This window comes from Macaca mulatta, chromosome 20 (genome assembly GCF_049350105.2).
Source record: "Macaca mulatta isolate MMU2019108-1 chromosome 20, T2T-MMU8v2.0, whole genome shotgun sequence".
In the NCBI taxonomy this organism is placed as follows: Eukaryota; Metazoa; Chordata; class Mammalia; order Primates; family Cercopithecidae; genus Macaca; species Macaca mulatta.
The window spans coordinates 28,033,957-28,049,118 of NC_133425.1; the positions used below are offsets into that span (position 1 = coordinate 28,033,957).

At 52.7% G+C, this 15,162-nt stretch overlaps 1 protein-coding gene across 7 annotated transcripts in view; it reads right to left on the reverse strand.

The window, feature by feature from the left end:
- ATP2A1 (ATPase sarcoplasmic/endoplasmic reticulum Ca2+ transporting 1) overlaps positions 1 to 15,162 on the reverse strand; it is a 29,519-nt gene that overhangs the window by 346 nt on the left and 14,011 nt on the right. For 5 of the 7 annotated variants that reach the window (XM_077985750.1, XM_077985749.1, XM_077985747.1 and 2 more), the window contains 13 exons: positions 11,030 to 11,118; positions 10,668 to 10,770; positions 10,324 to 10,455; positions 6,917 to 7,042; positions 6,590 to 6,808; positions 3,837 to 4,172; positions 2,029 to 2,249; positions 1,726 to 1,928; positions 1,447 to 1,532; positions 1,201 to 1,334; positions 965 to 1,082; positions 678 to 795; positions 379 to 422 (listed from right to left, as the gene is read on the reverse strand). In XM_077985750.1, the coding sequence (XP_077841876.1) occupies positions 418 to 422; positions 678 to 795; positions 965 to 1,082; positions 1,201 to 1,334; positions 1,447 to 1,532; positions 1,726 to 1,928; positions 2,029 to 2,249; positions 3,837 to 4,172; positions 6,590 to 6,808; positions 6,917 to 7,042; positions 10,324 to 10,455; positions 10,668 to 10,770; positions 11,030 to 11,118 (1,890 nt within the window). In that variant the 3' untranslated portion in view covers positions 379 to 417. Of the gene's footprint in view, positions 1 to 378; positions 423 to 677; positions 855 to 930; positions 1,083 to 1,200; positions 1,335 to 1,446; positions 1,533 to 1,725; positions 1,929 to 2,028; positions 2,250 to 3,836; positions 4,173 to 6,589; positions 6,809 to 6,916; positions 7,043 to 10,323; positions 10,456 to 10,667; positions 10,771 to 11,029; positions 11,119 to 15,162 lie in introns of all 7 variants that reach the window. The other 2 variants (XR_013411626.1, XM_077985748.1) reach the window with 2 other exon arrangements.

Genomic DNA, 15,162 nt, shown 5'->3' on the forward strand with positions numbered 1-15,162 from the left:
TGCATCTCCCAGGCACATACTTACCTGGAGGCTCAGAAGCTTACCACCCCGCCAGTTCCTCCTCTACTCACCTGCGTCCCCAGACACCCCGCCCCCCCACTGCAGCCCCACAGCAGAGACAGCCCAGCACACAGCCAGCGCAACGCAGCGCAGCAGACGGGTCCAGAGGCTGGCACTGCCCAGGGCCTGGGAGCCGAACTGACGCCCAGTGGGAGGCCAGCGGCCCACCCCGACTGGAAGCGCGGCGGCAGCAGCAGCGGCAATGGCTCCAGGTGGAGCTGCGAGCGCAAGTGACCTTGGATGCGATGCGCAAGGGGCTGAGGGGGCGCGGGTGGCAGGGGCACAGCAGCTGGGGTGAGGGCAAGAAGGGGGTGATACCTGTGACACGGGCTCAAAGAGATGGAGGAGGGGGAACAGTTATCCTATGGCCAGAGAGGACAAGAGGCACCGTTATCAAGGCGGGGAGGCAGTGTGGGGGCTGTGGGGGCTGAGGAGGCAGTGGGGCTGCCCTGGAGACATGGCCCCTGCAGGTGCAGGGGGAACGGGCGGACACGGGTCCTGCCAGGGCTGAGGAACTTACCACCTGCAAAGTAGGGGGCAGGGCGGGGCAGGGGCAGCGTCAGAGGGAAGGGGCTGTGGTGGAGCCAGGGCTTGGGGACAGAGAGGGCACTCCTTACCCTCTAGGTAGTTCCGAGCAATGAACTTGAGGATTTCGTCGAGCCCAATGACCGGCAGTGAGATCTTGAGGACCATGAGCCAGTGGGCGAAGTCCAGGGCCTGGAGCTTGAAGATCATCTGGGGCAGGGGACAAGCGCCCTCTCAGGAGCGGGTGGGGAGAGAGCCAGAGACCCGCACTGCCCAGCCCACTCCCACCAGCCTCCCACATCGGCACCCCTGGTGGGAGTGGCCATGCCGTGGGCTCCCCAGCACTAGGGGGGGTGGCCCTGGGCGGAAGAAACCTCACCGGCAGGGGGTCAATGTAGAGGATGAGGAAGTGAAGGGACATGGAGAGGCAGATGGAGCCCAGCAGCCAGATGTTCACCCAGGGTGGCATCCGCAGCAGGGACTGGTTCTCGGACAGGCTGCAGAGAGAAAGGGGAGGGAGAAGGCGCAGTGAGGAGGGAGGAGGCAGGTGACACAGTGGAGGACATGGGCAGTGGCCTCAGGGGAGGGTGGCGGGCATAGCGGGGGAGGGCCCACCTGTTGAGTGCGTTGCACATCTCAATGGTCACCAGCACGGACAGGGCCATGGTCATGGGCTCGGAGGCCTCAAAGACCTCACAGTCTACGCCCTCGAAGTGGGCGTTGTCCTCGGTGCACTGCATGAAGTGAGTCTGCAAGGAAGGTATGGGAGACCGAGGTCCAGGGCCACCTCCATGCCACCCTCCTGGTCCCCTCCTGCATCCCCGCACCCTCCTGGTCCCCTCCTCTGTGGCCTCCCCCTACCAGCTGGCTGTAGTTGACATGAGGCCCGTCCTCAGCGTACATGAACCACCAGGCAGCCGCTCCCACGGTGGCTGCACCCACATAGCCTGTGGTGGAGAGAGGGGAGTTGGGGGTTAGAGCTGGGGAGATGGGAGGCATCGAGGGTTGAGGGCCTCAAGTGGCCATGGACAGGCTGGCCAAGGAAGAAGACCCTCTCAGCACCTGCGTGGGGAAGCTGGTGTCCCAGAGAGGGGGTTAGTCCCAAGGGGTGGGGAGGATCAAGGAACCGCTCCAGCTCACCCCCAATTGCCATGTAGCGGAAGAAGAGCCAGCCACTGATGAGAGGCTCCTTGGGGCTCCGGGGGGGGCGGTCCATGATGTCCAGGTCTGGTGGGTTGAAGCCCAGGGCTGTGGCTGGGAGCCCATCAGTCACCAAGTTCACCCACAGCAGCTGCACCGGGATCAGGGCCTCGGGCAGCCCCAGGGCAGCAGTCAGGAAGATGCTGTGGGAAGGAGGTGGTCACATCTCTGTCCTGCCTCCCAGACTTGCAGCCACCCCACCCTGACCCCGGCTTCCTCCTGGACGCCCACCCAGCTGCTCACCAGACCACCTCGCCCACGTTGGAGGAAATGAGGTAGCGGATGAACTGCTTCATGTTGTTATAGATGGCGCGGCCCTCCTCCACAGCAGCTACGATGGTGGAGAAGTTGTCGTCGGCCAGCACCATCTCAGAGGCAGTCTTGGCCACAGCGGTGCCAGATCCCATGGCAATGCCAATCTCGGCCTTCTTCAGGGCAGGGGCGTCATTGACGCCATCACCTGTCTGAGGGAGGAGGAGGAGGTGGGCTTAGGGCACCTTCCCACATCCCTCCTTTTTTTTTTTTTTTTTTTTTTGAGACGGAGTCTCGCTCTGTCGCCCAAACTGGAGTGCAGTGGCCGGATCTCAGCTCACTGCAAGCTCCGCCTCCCGGGTTTACGCCATTCTCCTGCCTCAGCCTCCTGTGTAGCTGGGACTATAGGCGCCCGCCACCTCGCCCGGCTAGTTTTTTGTATTTTTTAGTAGAGACGGGGTTTCACCGTGTTAGCCAGGATGGTCTTGATCTCCTGACCTCGTGATCCGCCCGTCTCGGCCTCCCAAAGTGCTGGGATTACAGGCTTGAGCCACCGCGCCCGGCCCACATCCCTCCTTTTTAAAAAAGTTTTTATTTTAGGGATGAGGTCTCACTGTTGCCCAGGCTGGTCTCGAACTCCTGGGTTCAAGCAGTCTTCCTGCCTCAACCTCTCAAAGTATTGGGATTACAGGCATGAGCCACCACACCTGGCCAAAAGCTCAGTTTAGAACAAAGATTGGCATACTTTTTTTTTTTTTTTTTTTTTTTGGAGACTGAGTCTCACTCTGTCGCCCAGGCTGGAATGGAGTGGCGCAATCTCGGCTCACTGCAAACTCCGCCTCCCAGGTTCAAGCAGTTCTCTTGTCTCAGCTTCCCGAGTAACTGGACTACAGACACGTGCTACCATGCATGGCCAATTTTTGTATTTTTTGGTAGAGATGGGATCTTGCCATGTTGGGCCAGGCTGGTCTCAAACTCCTGACCTCAGGTGATCTGCCTGCCTCAGCCTCCTTAAGTTTTGGGATTACAGGTGTGAGCCGCTGTGCCTGGCTTTTTTTTTTTTTTTTGAGACGGAGTCTCGCTCTGATGTCTAGGCTGGAGTGCAGTGGCGCAATCTCGGCTCACTGCAAGCTCCGCCTCCTGGGTTCACGCCATTCTCCTGCCTCAGCCTGCCGAATAGCTGGGACTACAGGCGCCCGCCACCACGCCTGGCTAATTTTTTGTATTTTTAGTAGAGACAGGGTTTCACCGTGTTAGCCAGGATGGTCTCGATCTCCTGATCTCGTGATCCACCTGCCTCGGTCTCCCAAAGTGCTGGGATTACAGGTGTGAGCCACTGCACCCGGCCTTCATTTTTTTTTTTTTTTTTTGAGAGAGGGTCTCACTCTGCTGCCTAAGCTGAAGTTCAGTAGTGCAGTCATAGCTCACTGCACCCTCAAACTACAGTGCTCAAGTGATCCCCCCACCTCAGGCTCCCAAGTAGCTAGGACCACAAACATGTGCCACTGTGAGGCTAAATTTATTTTTAAAATTTTGTTTTAGTAGAGATGAGGTCTTGCTATGTTGCCCAGGCTGGTCTCGAACTCCTGACCTCAAGTGATCTGCCCACCTCAGCCTCCCAAAGTGCTAGGATTACAGGCCCAGCCCACATATCCTCCTTTAGACTCTTCCTTCAGGATCTGAATCCCCACCCTTCTTGCATCTTACCAGGGCCCTCCTGCCCTGGGCCCCATTCTCCCCAGCACAGTCATCTGGTCATCTCCATGAACACTAAGGCCCAGCCGCCTGGGGCCTCTCACCATGGCTGTGATCTCATCGAAGGACTGCAGGTACTCCACAATCTTGGACTTGTGCGAGGGCTCCACGCGGGCGAAGCAGCAGGCACGTCGGCAGGCTTCCCGCTGTTCAGGCAGAGGCAGGTCATCGAACTCTCGGCCCGTGTAGGCACGATCGGCCACCTCCTCGTTCTCCCCAAAGATGCCAATTCGCCGGCAGATGGCAATGGCTGTGCCCTTGTTGTCCCCAGTGATCATGATCACCCGGATCCCAGCGTCACGGCACAGCTGGATGGAGCCCATGACCTCCTTGCGTGGAGGGTCCAGCATGCCCACCACACCCACGAATGTCAGGTCCGTCTGGGGAGATACAGCAGAGAGCCACAGGTCAGATGGGGATCTGGAAAACTCCCCTAGAGGAAGCTGGTAGGGGGTGGGGATGGGGTGAAAGGTCAGGAAGTGGTGGTGGGGGGCGGGAAGACTGAACCCTAGACTTGCAGCCTCAGGGCCTGGTGTCAGACCTCAGTGGGGCCTTGGAAGCTCAGAGGCAGGAAATGTCTCATTCATCTAAGCACCTGCAGGCGCTGATGGTGCCAGGCCCATCATGGGTCCAGATCATACCTTTTTTTTTTTTTTTTTTAAGAGACAGGGTATTGCTCTGTCTCAGACTGGAGTGCAGTGGTGCAACAGAGTGATCATAGCTCACTGCAGCCTCAATCTACTGGGCTCAAGCGATCCTCCTACCTCACCCTCCCAAGTAGCTGGGACTACAGGCATGCACCACCGTGTCCAGCTAATTTTTTTTTTTTTTAAGTAGAGAAAGGATCTTGCTATGTTGCCCAGGCTGGTCTCAAACTCCTGGGCGCAATACATCCTCTGGCCTCAGCCTCCCAGTGTGCTGGGATTACAGGCATAAGCTACCATGCCCAGCCCAAATTGTGTCTCTTTCCTTTTTTTCTTTTTTTCTTTTTTGGTTTTTGAGATGGACTCTTGTTCTGTCACCCAGGCTGGAGTGCAATGGCAATGGCATGATCTCAGCTCACTGCAACCTCTGCCTCCCGAGTTCAAGCGATTCTCTGCCTCAGCCTCCTGAGTAGCTGGGATTACAAGTGCGCACCACCATGCCTGGCTAATTTTTTTATTTTATAGTAGAGACCTGGATTTACCATGTTGGCCAGGTTGGTCTCAAACTCCTGACCTCAAGTGATCTGCTGGCCTTGGCCTCCCAAAGTGCTGGCATTATAGGTGTGAGCCCTGATACGTGGCCCCTAAATTGTGTCTTTTTTTTTCAGGATGGAGTCTCGCTCTGTTGCCCAGGCTGGAGTGCAGTGGTGTGATCTCTGCACACTGCAACCTCCGCCTCCTGGGTTCAAGCGATTCTCCTGCCTCAGCCTCTGGAGTAGCGGGGATTACAGGTGCCCACCACCACGCCTGGCTAATTTTTGTATTTTTAGTACAGACGGAGTTTCACCATATTGGCCAGGCTGGTCTCAAACTCCTGACCTTGTGATCTGCCTGTCTTGGCCTCCCAAAATGCTGGGATTACAGACGTGAGCCACCACACCCAGCCAAAATGTGTCTTTCATAGAAAGAATGTGAACTGGAAGTGAAGTACTGCTTTCTGCTTTTGGCAGTGTCACTCTGTGACCCACAACTTAAAAGAAATCCGGCCGGGCGCGGTGGCTCACGCCTGTAATCCCAGCACTTTGGGAGGCCGAGGTGGGCGGATCATAAGGTCAGGAGATCGAGACCACGGTGAAACCCTGTCTCTACTAAAAATACAAAAAATTAGCCGGGCGCGGTGGCGGGCACCTGTAGTCCCAACTACTCAGGAGGCTGAGGCAGGAGAATGGCGTGAACCCGGGAGGCGGAGCTTGCAGTGAGCCGAGATCGCGCCACTGCACTCCAGCCTGGGCGACAGAGCGAGACTGTCTCAAAAAAAAAAAAAAAAGAAATCCCCTGTATAAAATGAAAGGAGGGACTGGTGCCGTTCTGGGTGCTGGTCCAGTACAAGTAAGGAGTCTTTACCAGAACACAGATCAATTGCCTCAAGACAGTCTCGCTACAGAAAACACAACAGCTGAACCCCCTATGTGCTCAGTGGCATTGGCTCATGTTCTGGTTCCAGTGGCTCACCTTGTCACCGCCGAGCACAGATCACAATTAGAGTAACACTGGGCTAGACGATTCCCAAGGTTCATTCTTTCTTTTTTTGTGTGTGTGTGTGTTTTTGTATTTTGTTTTTAGAGACAGGGCCTTGTTTGTCATGCAGGCTGGAGCGCAGTGGTGTAATCATGGCTCACTGCAGCCTCCAACTCCTGGGCTCAAGTGATCCTCCCACCTCAGGCTCCCCAGTAGCTGGGACTACAGGTGTGTGTCACCATGTCCAGTTCATCTCTTTTCTTTTAACATTTTAAAAAATGTATTTTACTTTTTACTCAGACCCCCATGAATTTAACCAGCTAATTAAAAAAAAAATTTTTTTTTATAGAGATGGAGTCTCACTTCATTGCCCAGGCTGGTCTTGAACTCCTGGGCTCAAGTGCCATTCCCACCTCAGCTTCCCAAAGTGCTGAGATTATAGGCGTGAGCCATTGCAACTGGGCCTTCCAAGGTTCTTTGAAACTCTAGTGTCCTGTGATTCCATGGCCTGCACTAAGCAGCCATCGACTTGACTGACAAGGTAGGAAATGATCTGGGTGGTGGAGCTGTGAGTGGACGGCTGGGACCCGGCCCTTCACCAGCTTCATGAGAGTGGGAGGCTCCCAGCTGCTTACCTCATATTCTAGGAACCTGGCAGAGTCATCCAGGATCATTTCCTCTCGCTTCGGGGGGGTGTCCCTTGTGGCCAGGGCCAAGCAGCGCAGGGTGTCCCGGCCAGTGCCCCACTCCTTGATCACTGCCATGATCTTCTCCTTCACTGGCCCTGTCAGTGGCACCCGGGTGGTGCCAACTCGCACATAGTTACAGCGGTCGATGACGCCCTCGGGGGCACCCTAGGAGACCAGAACAGCATTCAGAGACCACCACTTTCCTTCCAGGGCACAGTGACAGGGGCCAGGAGTAGGAAGAAGAGGGGGCTGAGGCGCATTCTAATTTCTGACCTTGACAAACATCTTGTTGCCCACAGCAGCCCGGGAAGATTTGGCTGGGGAGCAATAGACAGACATGGACTTCCTGTCTCGGGAGAACTCCAGGGTGAATTCCTTCTTCATTAGCTGGCGGATCACCTGGAGAGGAGACAGGGAGGGGAGACCAGGTCTCTTAAAAATGGTCAAAAAGAATCTGGAGGTCAGAGCAGACCCCAAGCTAAGGCTGAGACGAACGCTAAGTCTGGTACCTACAGCACAAAAGGAGAAAATCCCAAGGCTAGTGTTGCCATGGTGCTTCAGGGTCCCAGGTTAAAGCACAGGAGAAACAGGATGGCCTATTGTGGCACTGTCCCATAGAACTTTCATTATCGGCCAGGTGCGGTAGCTCATGCCTGTAATCCCAGCACTTTGGGAGGCTGAGGCAGGTTAATCACTTGAGGTCAGGAGTTCGAGACCAGCCTGGCCAACATGGTGAAACCCCGTCTCTACTAAAAATACAAAAATTAGCCGGGCACAGGTTTCAGTGAGCCAAGATCGCGCCATTGCACTCCAGCCTGTGTGACAAAGCAAGACTCCGTCTCAAATAAAAGAAAAAAAACTTTCATTGTTTGTTTATTTTTTTTACTTATTTTTTCTTTAGAGACAGGGTCTTGCGCTGTCTCCCAGGCTGAAGTACAGTGACGTGATCATGGCCCACTGCAGCCTTGGCTCTGGCAATCCTCCTGCCTCAGCCTCCCAGCCAGCTGAGTAGCTGGGACCACAGGTGTATGCCACCACTCCAGGCTAATTTTAAAAAAGTGTTTTAAAGATAGAGTCTCCCTATGTTGTCCAGCCTGGTTTCACTCCTGGCCTCAAGCAATCCTCTTGCCTTGGCCTCCCAAAGCATTGGGATTACAGGCATGAACCACCACACCTGGCCCTATAACTTTCAGTAACGATAGAAATGTTCTGTGATCTGCACTGTACAATTGGTACAACTGAGCAATTGCTGTGGAGCATTGGAGGTGCTCTGTATATTATTTAATTTGAATTAATTTTTATTTATTTATATTGAGATGGAGTCTTGCTCTGTTGCTCAGGCTGGAGTGCAGTGGCGCAATCCTGCCTTAGCCCCCTGAGTAGCTGGGATTTTAGGCACACGCCACCATGTCCAGCTAATTTTTGTATTTTTTAGTAGTAGACCAACCTGACCAACATGGAGAACCCCCGTCTCTACTAAAAATACAAAATTAGCCGGGCGTGGTGGCACATGCCTGTAATCACAGCTACTCGGGAGGCTGAGGCAGGAGAATCACTTGAACCTGGGAGGCGGAGGTTTCGGTGAGCAGAGATCACACCATTGCACTCCAGCCTGGGCAACAACAGCGAAACTCTGTCTCAAAAAAAAAAAAATAAAAAAAATGAAGGCCAGGTGCAGTGGCTCACGCCTGTAATTCCAGCACTTTGGGAGGCTGAGGCAGGAGGATCACGAGGTCAAGAGTTCGAGACCAGCCTGACCAACATGGTGAAACCCCATCTCTACTAAAAATACAAAAACTAATTGGGTGTGGTGCTGCATGCCTGTAATTCTAGCTACTCAGGAGGCTGAGGCAAGAGAATTGCTTGAACCTGGGAGGCGGAGGTTGCAGTGAGCCGAGATCGCTCTACTGCACTTCGGCCTGGGCAAAGGAGAAAGACTCTGTCTCAAAAAAAATAACCTCATCTCTACTAAAATACAAAAAGTTAGCTGGGCGTGGTGGCTTGCATCTGTAATTCCAGCTACTAGGGAGGCTGAGGCGGGAAAATTGCTTGAACCCGGGAGGCGGAGGTTGTGGTGAGCTGAGATCATGCCACTGTACTCCAGAATGGGGTGACAGAGCAAGACTGTCTCAAAACAGACAAACAAAAAGAATGAAAGCCTTTTTCACCAAATGTATCATGGATACTTCTCCAAAAAACAAAACAAAAATAAAAGGAACAGAAAATCAATAGCCAGGAGAAGTGGTGCATGCCTATAGCTTCATCTACTTGAAAGGCTGAGGCAGGAGGACCACTTGAGGCCAGGAGTTAAAGGCCACAGTGCGCTATGATCGCACCTATGAATAGCCATTGCACTCCAGCCTGGGCGACAGGCCAAGACCCCATCTCAAAAATAAATAAATAAAAATTTATGTTTGCATTATAATTTATAAATTTTTAAAATTAATCCTCTATTGATAGGTATTTAAGTTGCTTTCAGTTTGTTTGTTTATTTTTAAGACAGGGTCTCCCTCTGTTGCCCAGGCTGCAGTGCAGTGGTGCAATCACTGCTCACTATAGCCTTGACCTCCTAGGCTCAAGCAGTCCTCGCACCTTAGCCTTCCTAGTAGCTAGAGGACAGTTTTGTACCACCACACCCAACTAATATTTTTCTATCTTTTTTTTTTTTTTGAGACGGAGTCTCGCTCTGTTCAGGCTGGAGCGCAGTGGCGCAATCTCAGCTCACTGCAAGCTCCGCCTCCCGGGTTCACGCCATTCTCCTGCCTCAGCCTCCCGAGTAGCTGGGACTGCAGGCACCTGACACCATGCCCAGATAATTTTTATATTTTTAGTAGACACGGGGTTTCACCGTGTTAGCCAGGATGGTCTCAATCTCCTGACCTCGTGATCTGCCCGCCTCGGCCTCCCAAAGTGCTGGGATTACAGGCGTGAGCCAGCGCGCCTGGCCCTTTTTTTTTTTTTATTTGTAGAGATGGGGTCTCACTGTGTTGCCTAGGCCGGTCTTGAACTCCTGGGGTCAAGTGATCCTCCCACCTCAGCCTCCCAGAACGCTGGAACTACAGGCATGAGTCTCTGTGTCTCACCTGCTTTTTTGTTATATTAAATAAAGTAGCAATGAGCATTTTGTATATACAAAAAAAGAGAGAAAGAGAGAAATGTGGGGAATATAATTCACCAGAGAGAGGTGCTTAATGGAGACGTTCAGCAAGTATCAATAGCAATAACTGGGAGTGACAGTCCCAGAAGTGGCTGAGTTCATCTGGGCAAGGAAAGGCTTTCCCTGTAGGTGCAGCAGCCACATTTCCTAAATCCTAAGTCAGGACTCATGATCTGCTGAAAGCAAGTGTGCTTCTAGAAACAAAGGGATAACAGATGAAGTTGGGGCTGCTCCTGGATGGGTCCCTTGTAGTTTCCGTGTCCAGCTTTGTCCACTTCAACTCAGGACACAGCAGGCAGAAGTGATCATAGATCCATCAAGGGCATAGCTGCCAGGCAGCACCAGGGACAATGGGTCCCACCCACATCAGCCTGCGGAGAAGCTGTGGGGGGCCGTCCACTGCCTGGGTGGGGTCCCAGCACAGGCACTAGGCTCTACCCAGTCCAACCAGGGCCTCTGCCTTCCTCTGGTCTGTGCAGCATAGAGTGGAGATGGCCCTGTGGCAGGGGCTCTGCAGGCTCACCGAGTTGCAGGCGTTGGCTCTCTCCACCTTCGAGAGGCTTCTCACATCTGTGTTGAATACATTCATCTTCTCCACCAGGGTGGTGAGTGCTGTCTCGGTGGCCTCGCCAACCTTCTCATAGACACCTTTGGCCTGAGGGGCAGAGGAGGAAGAGGAAGTAGGTGCCCCAGGCTCCCACCTGTCACACCCACCTTCCACCTAGTGTAAGAAGGAAGCAAGCCACTGCCTCCCTTGCACGCTGGCAGAGGACTGGGTGTACTGGGTCCCCTTCCTCCAACCCTTTCCTCCTGGCCTTCAGAGGAGGCTCAGACTCTGAGCCAACTGGAAGGGGAAGGAGAGGTTACCTCGTTGAAGTCCAAGGAGGAGTCATTGCAGAGGGCACAGATGGTGGCCAGCTCCACCAGCCCGTCATACTGCCCTGGCCGGACTGGCTTATCATTCTTCAAGCTGGCAGCAGGGTCGGAGGAGGAAGGGACAGAGACAGTGGAGAAGAACAGGGAATGAGATGCAGAGAGGGCACAGGAAGAGCAGGCAGCCGAGGGTCAGGAAGGACAGTAGGGAGAGCCAACTTGGATATCAGGAGAGAACAAGGTCAGGGAGGAAGGGGAGAGTGAAAGGAAAGCAAAACCACATGGAGGGTCCCAGGGAGAAAGGGGGTGTGGGGAGGGGCGTGAGGAGCTGGGGAGAAGTTGCCTGGGTGACTTACACCTCTCCCTCTGGAGCGTAAGTGGAGCCGGTGATGGAGAACTCATTCAGGAGGCAGATGTCCCCATCCACCTTATCAATGATAAACATCTGCAGGGGAGAAGGGCAGGCACACAGATGTCCACCTCTCCCCATCCCGAGGTGGGCGCCTGCATCAAAGGAGGCCTGTGCTGCCAACACCTACCCTCCCACCCTCCTACTCACCCCTCCCTGTCCCCCACCCCCTGTATACCCTACCCACTTCCCACCAAGCTGTTGCAATCATTCTCCATCAAAGCCATAAAACAATCGTTACTGAGGCTGGGCGAGGTGGCTCACACCTGTAATCACAGCACTTTAGGAGGCTGAGGCAGGTGGATCACCTGGCAGGAGTTCAAGACCATCCTGGCCAACATGGTGAAACCCTGTCTCTACTAAAAATACAAAAATTAGCCAGGCATGGTGGCACACGCCTGTAATCCCAGCTACTCTGGAGGCTGAAGCAGGAGAATCGCTCGAAGCCGGGAGGCAGAGGTTACAGTGAGCCAGGATCGTGCCATTGTACTCCAGCCTGGCAACAAGAGCCAAACTCTCAAAAAAATAAATAAATAAATAAAACACACGCACACACACAAACAAGAGTGACTGCAAGCTATGCTGGAGCTTCTGTAGATCAGTTAATAAAATAAGATGGAACACAATAAGGTGTGGTAGGGACTGTGGAAAACGGCCGACCTGTTGGCACCTGGACCGTCTATAGCTCCAGCTGCACGTGGCCAGATCTTCCAGTTTTGCAGGAAGAGCTAGAAATTCAGGTTATCTTCCTGTGAAATCTCTTGACTTTTTCTTTCTTTCTTTTTTTTTTTTTTTTTTTTTTTTTTGAGACAGGTTCTTGCTCTGTTGCCCAGGCTAGAATACAGTGGTGTGATCATAGCTCATTGCAGCCTCGACCTCCCAGGCTCAAGTGATCCTCCCACCTCAGCCTACCCAAGTAGTTGGGGCCACAGGCACATGCCACCATGCCTGTCTCTCTCGCTCTCTCTTTTCTTTTTTTTTTTTTTTTTTTTGGTAGAAATTTGGTCTCACGGCCGGGCACGGTGGGTCAAGCCTGTAATCCCAGCACTTTGGGAGGCCGAGACGGGCAGATCATGAGGTCAGGAGATCGAGACCATCCTGGCTAACACGGTGAAACCCCGTCTCTACTAAAAATACAAAAAAAAAAAAAATAAGCCGGGCGAGGTGGCGGGCGCCTGTAGTCCCAGCTGCTCGGGAGGCTGAGGCAGGAGAATTGCACGAACCCGGGAGGCGGAGCTTGCAGTGAGCGGAGATCTGGCCACTGCACTCCAGCCTGGGCGACAGAGCCAGACTCCGTCTCAAAAAAAAAAAAAAAAAAAAAAAGAAATTTGGTCTCACTATGTTGCCCAGGCTGGGTTTTGAACTCCTGGGCTCAAGTGATCTTCCTGCCTTGGCCTCCCAAAGTGCTGGGAGTACAGGTACCCACCATGATGCTGGGAGTACAGGCAACCACCATGCCCAGCCTCTTGACTTTCAAGAATATGGGCAATTCTTTTTTTTTTTCTTGAGATGCAGTTTCACTCTTGCTGACCATGCTGGTGCAATCTCGGCTTACCGCAACCACCGCCTCCCGGGTTCAAGTGATTCTCCTGCCTCAGCCTCCAGAGCAGTTGGGAGTACAGGCAAGCACCACCACACCCAGTTAATTTTTGTATTTTTAGTAGAGACAGAATTTCGCCATGTTGGCCAGGCTGGTCCCGAACTCCTGACCTCAAGTGATCCACTCACCTTGGCCTCCCAAAGTGCTGGGATTACAGGTGTGAGAATTCATTCATTTTTATGAAACACGACAGGAGCCGAGTCACACGAGTCTGTGGTCTGGCTTTGTGGCCTGTGCGTTAGAGGGATGTGGAGAACGCAGTGCCCAGGAGGAGTGGCCTACCCTGAACCCTGGGCAAACGCAACAGAGACTGGGCTTTTCATTCCCGAGAAGAGAGATTGTTAAGATGGGTTCCAAGACAAAAAAGTTCTGTGGTCAGAAAAAACTTGGGAACCTCTGGGTTAAACAAAGCAGAATCCGTCTTCTTTACACAGTCAGCCTCCTCTAAGGCTTTCAAATACCAGCAGGCGTTACGGGGCTCTCCCAGGAGCCAGGGTTACAGCCTTTCTCGCCCTGATCTGACCACACAGCCCTTGCTTCTCAGAACAGCAATTTCTAGTTCATGGGTGTAGTCTTCCACAAAACTCTGTGTAGGGCAGGGGTTCTTGGCCTGAGGTCAGTGGAAGACCCCTCAAGGAGCCCAAGAACTGAGACAGCCAAGAAAAAAATGACAGCTTTTCTTGTTCTCACGCTGACATTTGACATTTCCTTCCAGTTATGCATGTTGTCAACAGACCACATTAGTATTAGCAAAACCTGTGACTGTCACCAATTTAATCACAGATACTTTCCTCCTATCACATTACCGCTGTTGCAGATCTCTCAAAATAGCATAATTTATGCTCACCACTGCTTCAACATTATGATAGTGCTTAGACCCACTGCGAGAACTCCCTATTTAATGCCTTAATAAAGAAGCATGTATGTTGCCAAATTACAAAGTTGTTTTTTTTTTTTTTTTTTTTTTGAGACGGAGTCTCGCTGTGTCGCCCAGGCTGGAGTACAGTGGCCGGATCTCAGCTTACCGCAAGCCCCACCTCCCAGATTTACGCCATTCTCCTGCCTCAGCCTCCCGAGTAGCTGGGACTACAGGCGCCCGCCACCTCGCCCGGCTAGTTTTTTGTAGTTTTTAGTAGAGACAGGGTTTCACTGGGTTAGCCAGGATGGTCTCGATCTCCTGACCTCGTGATCCGCCTGTCTCGGCCTCCCAAAGTTGTTTTTAAAATATTTTGATAGAACTATATTTCACAATCATTGATTTCCTCTGTAACCCTATGTATTTTTCATATGTATTTTTATATTTTTTACTTTGTTATTTTCATTTTTTAATTATTATTATTATTTGAGACAAAGTCTCTCTCTGTTGCCCAGGCTGGAGTGCAATGGTGCGATCTCAGCTCACCGCAACCTCCGCCTCCTGGGTTCAAGCAATTCTCCTGCCTCAGCCTCCCAAGTAGCTGGGATTACAGGTGCCCACCACCATGCCCGGCTAATTTTTTGTATTTTTAGTAGAGACGGGGTTTCACCATGTTGACCAAACTGACCTCAGGTAATCTGTCTGCCTTGGCCTCCCAAAGTGCTAGGATTACAGGTGTGAGCCACCGCATCTGGCTACTTTTTTTTTTTTTTGAGACAGAGTTTTGCTCTTGTTGCCCAGGCTAGAGTGCAATGGCACGATCTCGGCTCACCGCCTCTACCTCCCAGGTTCAAGTGATTCTCCTGCCTCAGCCTCCCAAGTAGCTGGTACTACAGGCATGTGCCACCACGCCCAGCTAATTTTGTATTTCAGTAGAGACAGGGTTTCTCCATATTGGTCAGGTTAGTCTCGAACTCCTGACCTCAGGTGATCTGCTCACCTCAGCCTCCCAAAGTGCTGGGATTACAGGCGTGAGTCACTGTGCCTAGGCTTTTTTATTTTTTTTTGAGATGGAGTTTTGCTTTTGTTGCCCAGGCTGGGGTGCAATGGCGTGATCTCAGCTCACTGTAACCTCCACCTCCTGGGTTCAAGCGATTCTCCTGCCTCAGCCTCCTTAGTAGCTGGGACTACAAGCATCCACCAACACACCCAGCTAATTTTTGTATTTTCAGTAGAGACGGGGTTTTGCCATGTTGGACAAGCTATTCTCGAAATTCTGACCTCAGGTGATCCACCTACCTTGGCCTCCCAAAGTACTGGGATTACAGGCGTGAGCCACTGTGCCTGGCTTCCTATGTATTATTATTTTTTTTTAGATGGAGTCTTGCTCTGTTGCCCAGGCTGGAGTGCGGTGGCACAATCTCGGCTCACTGCAAGCTCCACCTCCCAGGTTCACGCCATTCTCCTGCCTCAGCCTCCCGAGTACCTGGGACTACAGGCACCTGCCACCATGCCCAGCTAATTGTTTGTATTTTTAGTAGAGACGGGGTTTCACCTTGTTAGCCAGGATGTTCTCGATCTCCTGATCTTGTGATCCGCCTGCCTCTGCCTCCCAAAGTGCTGG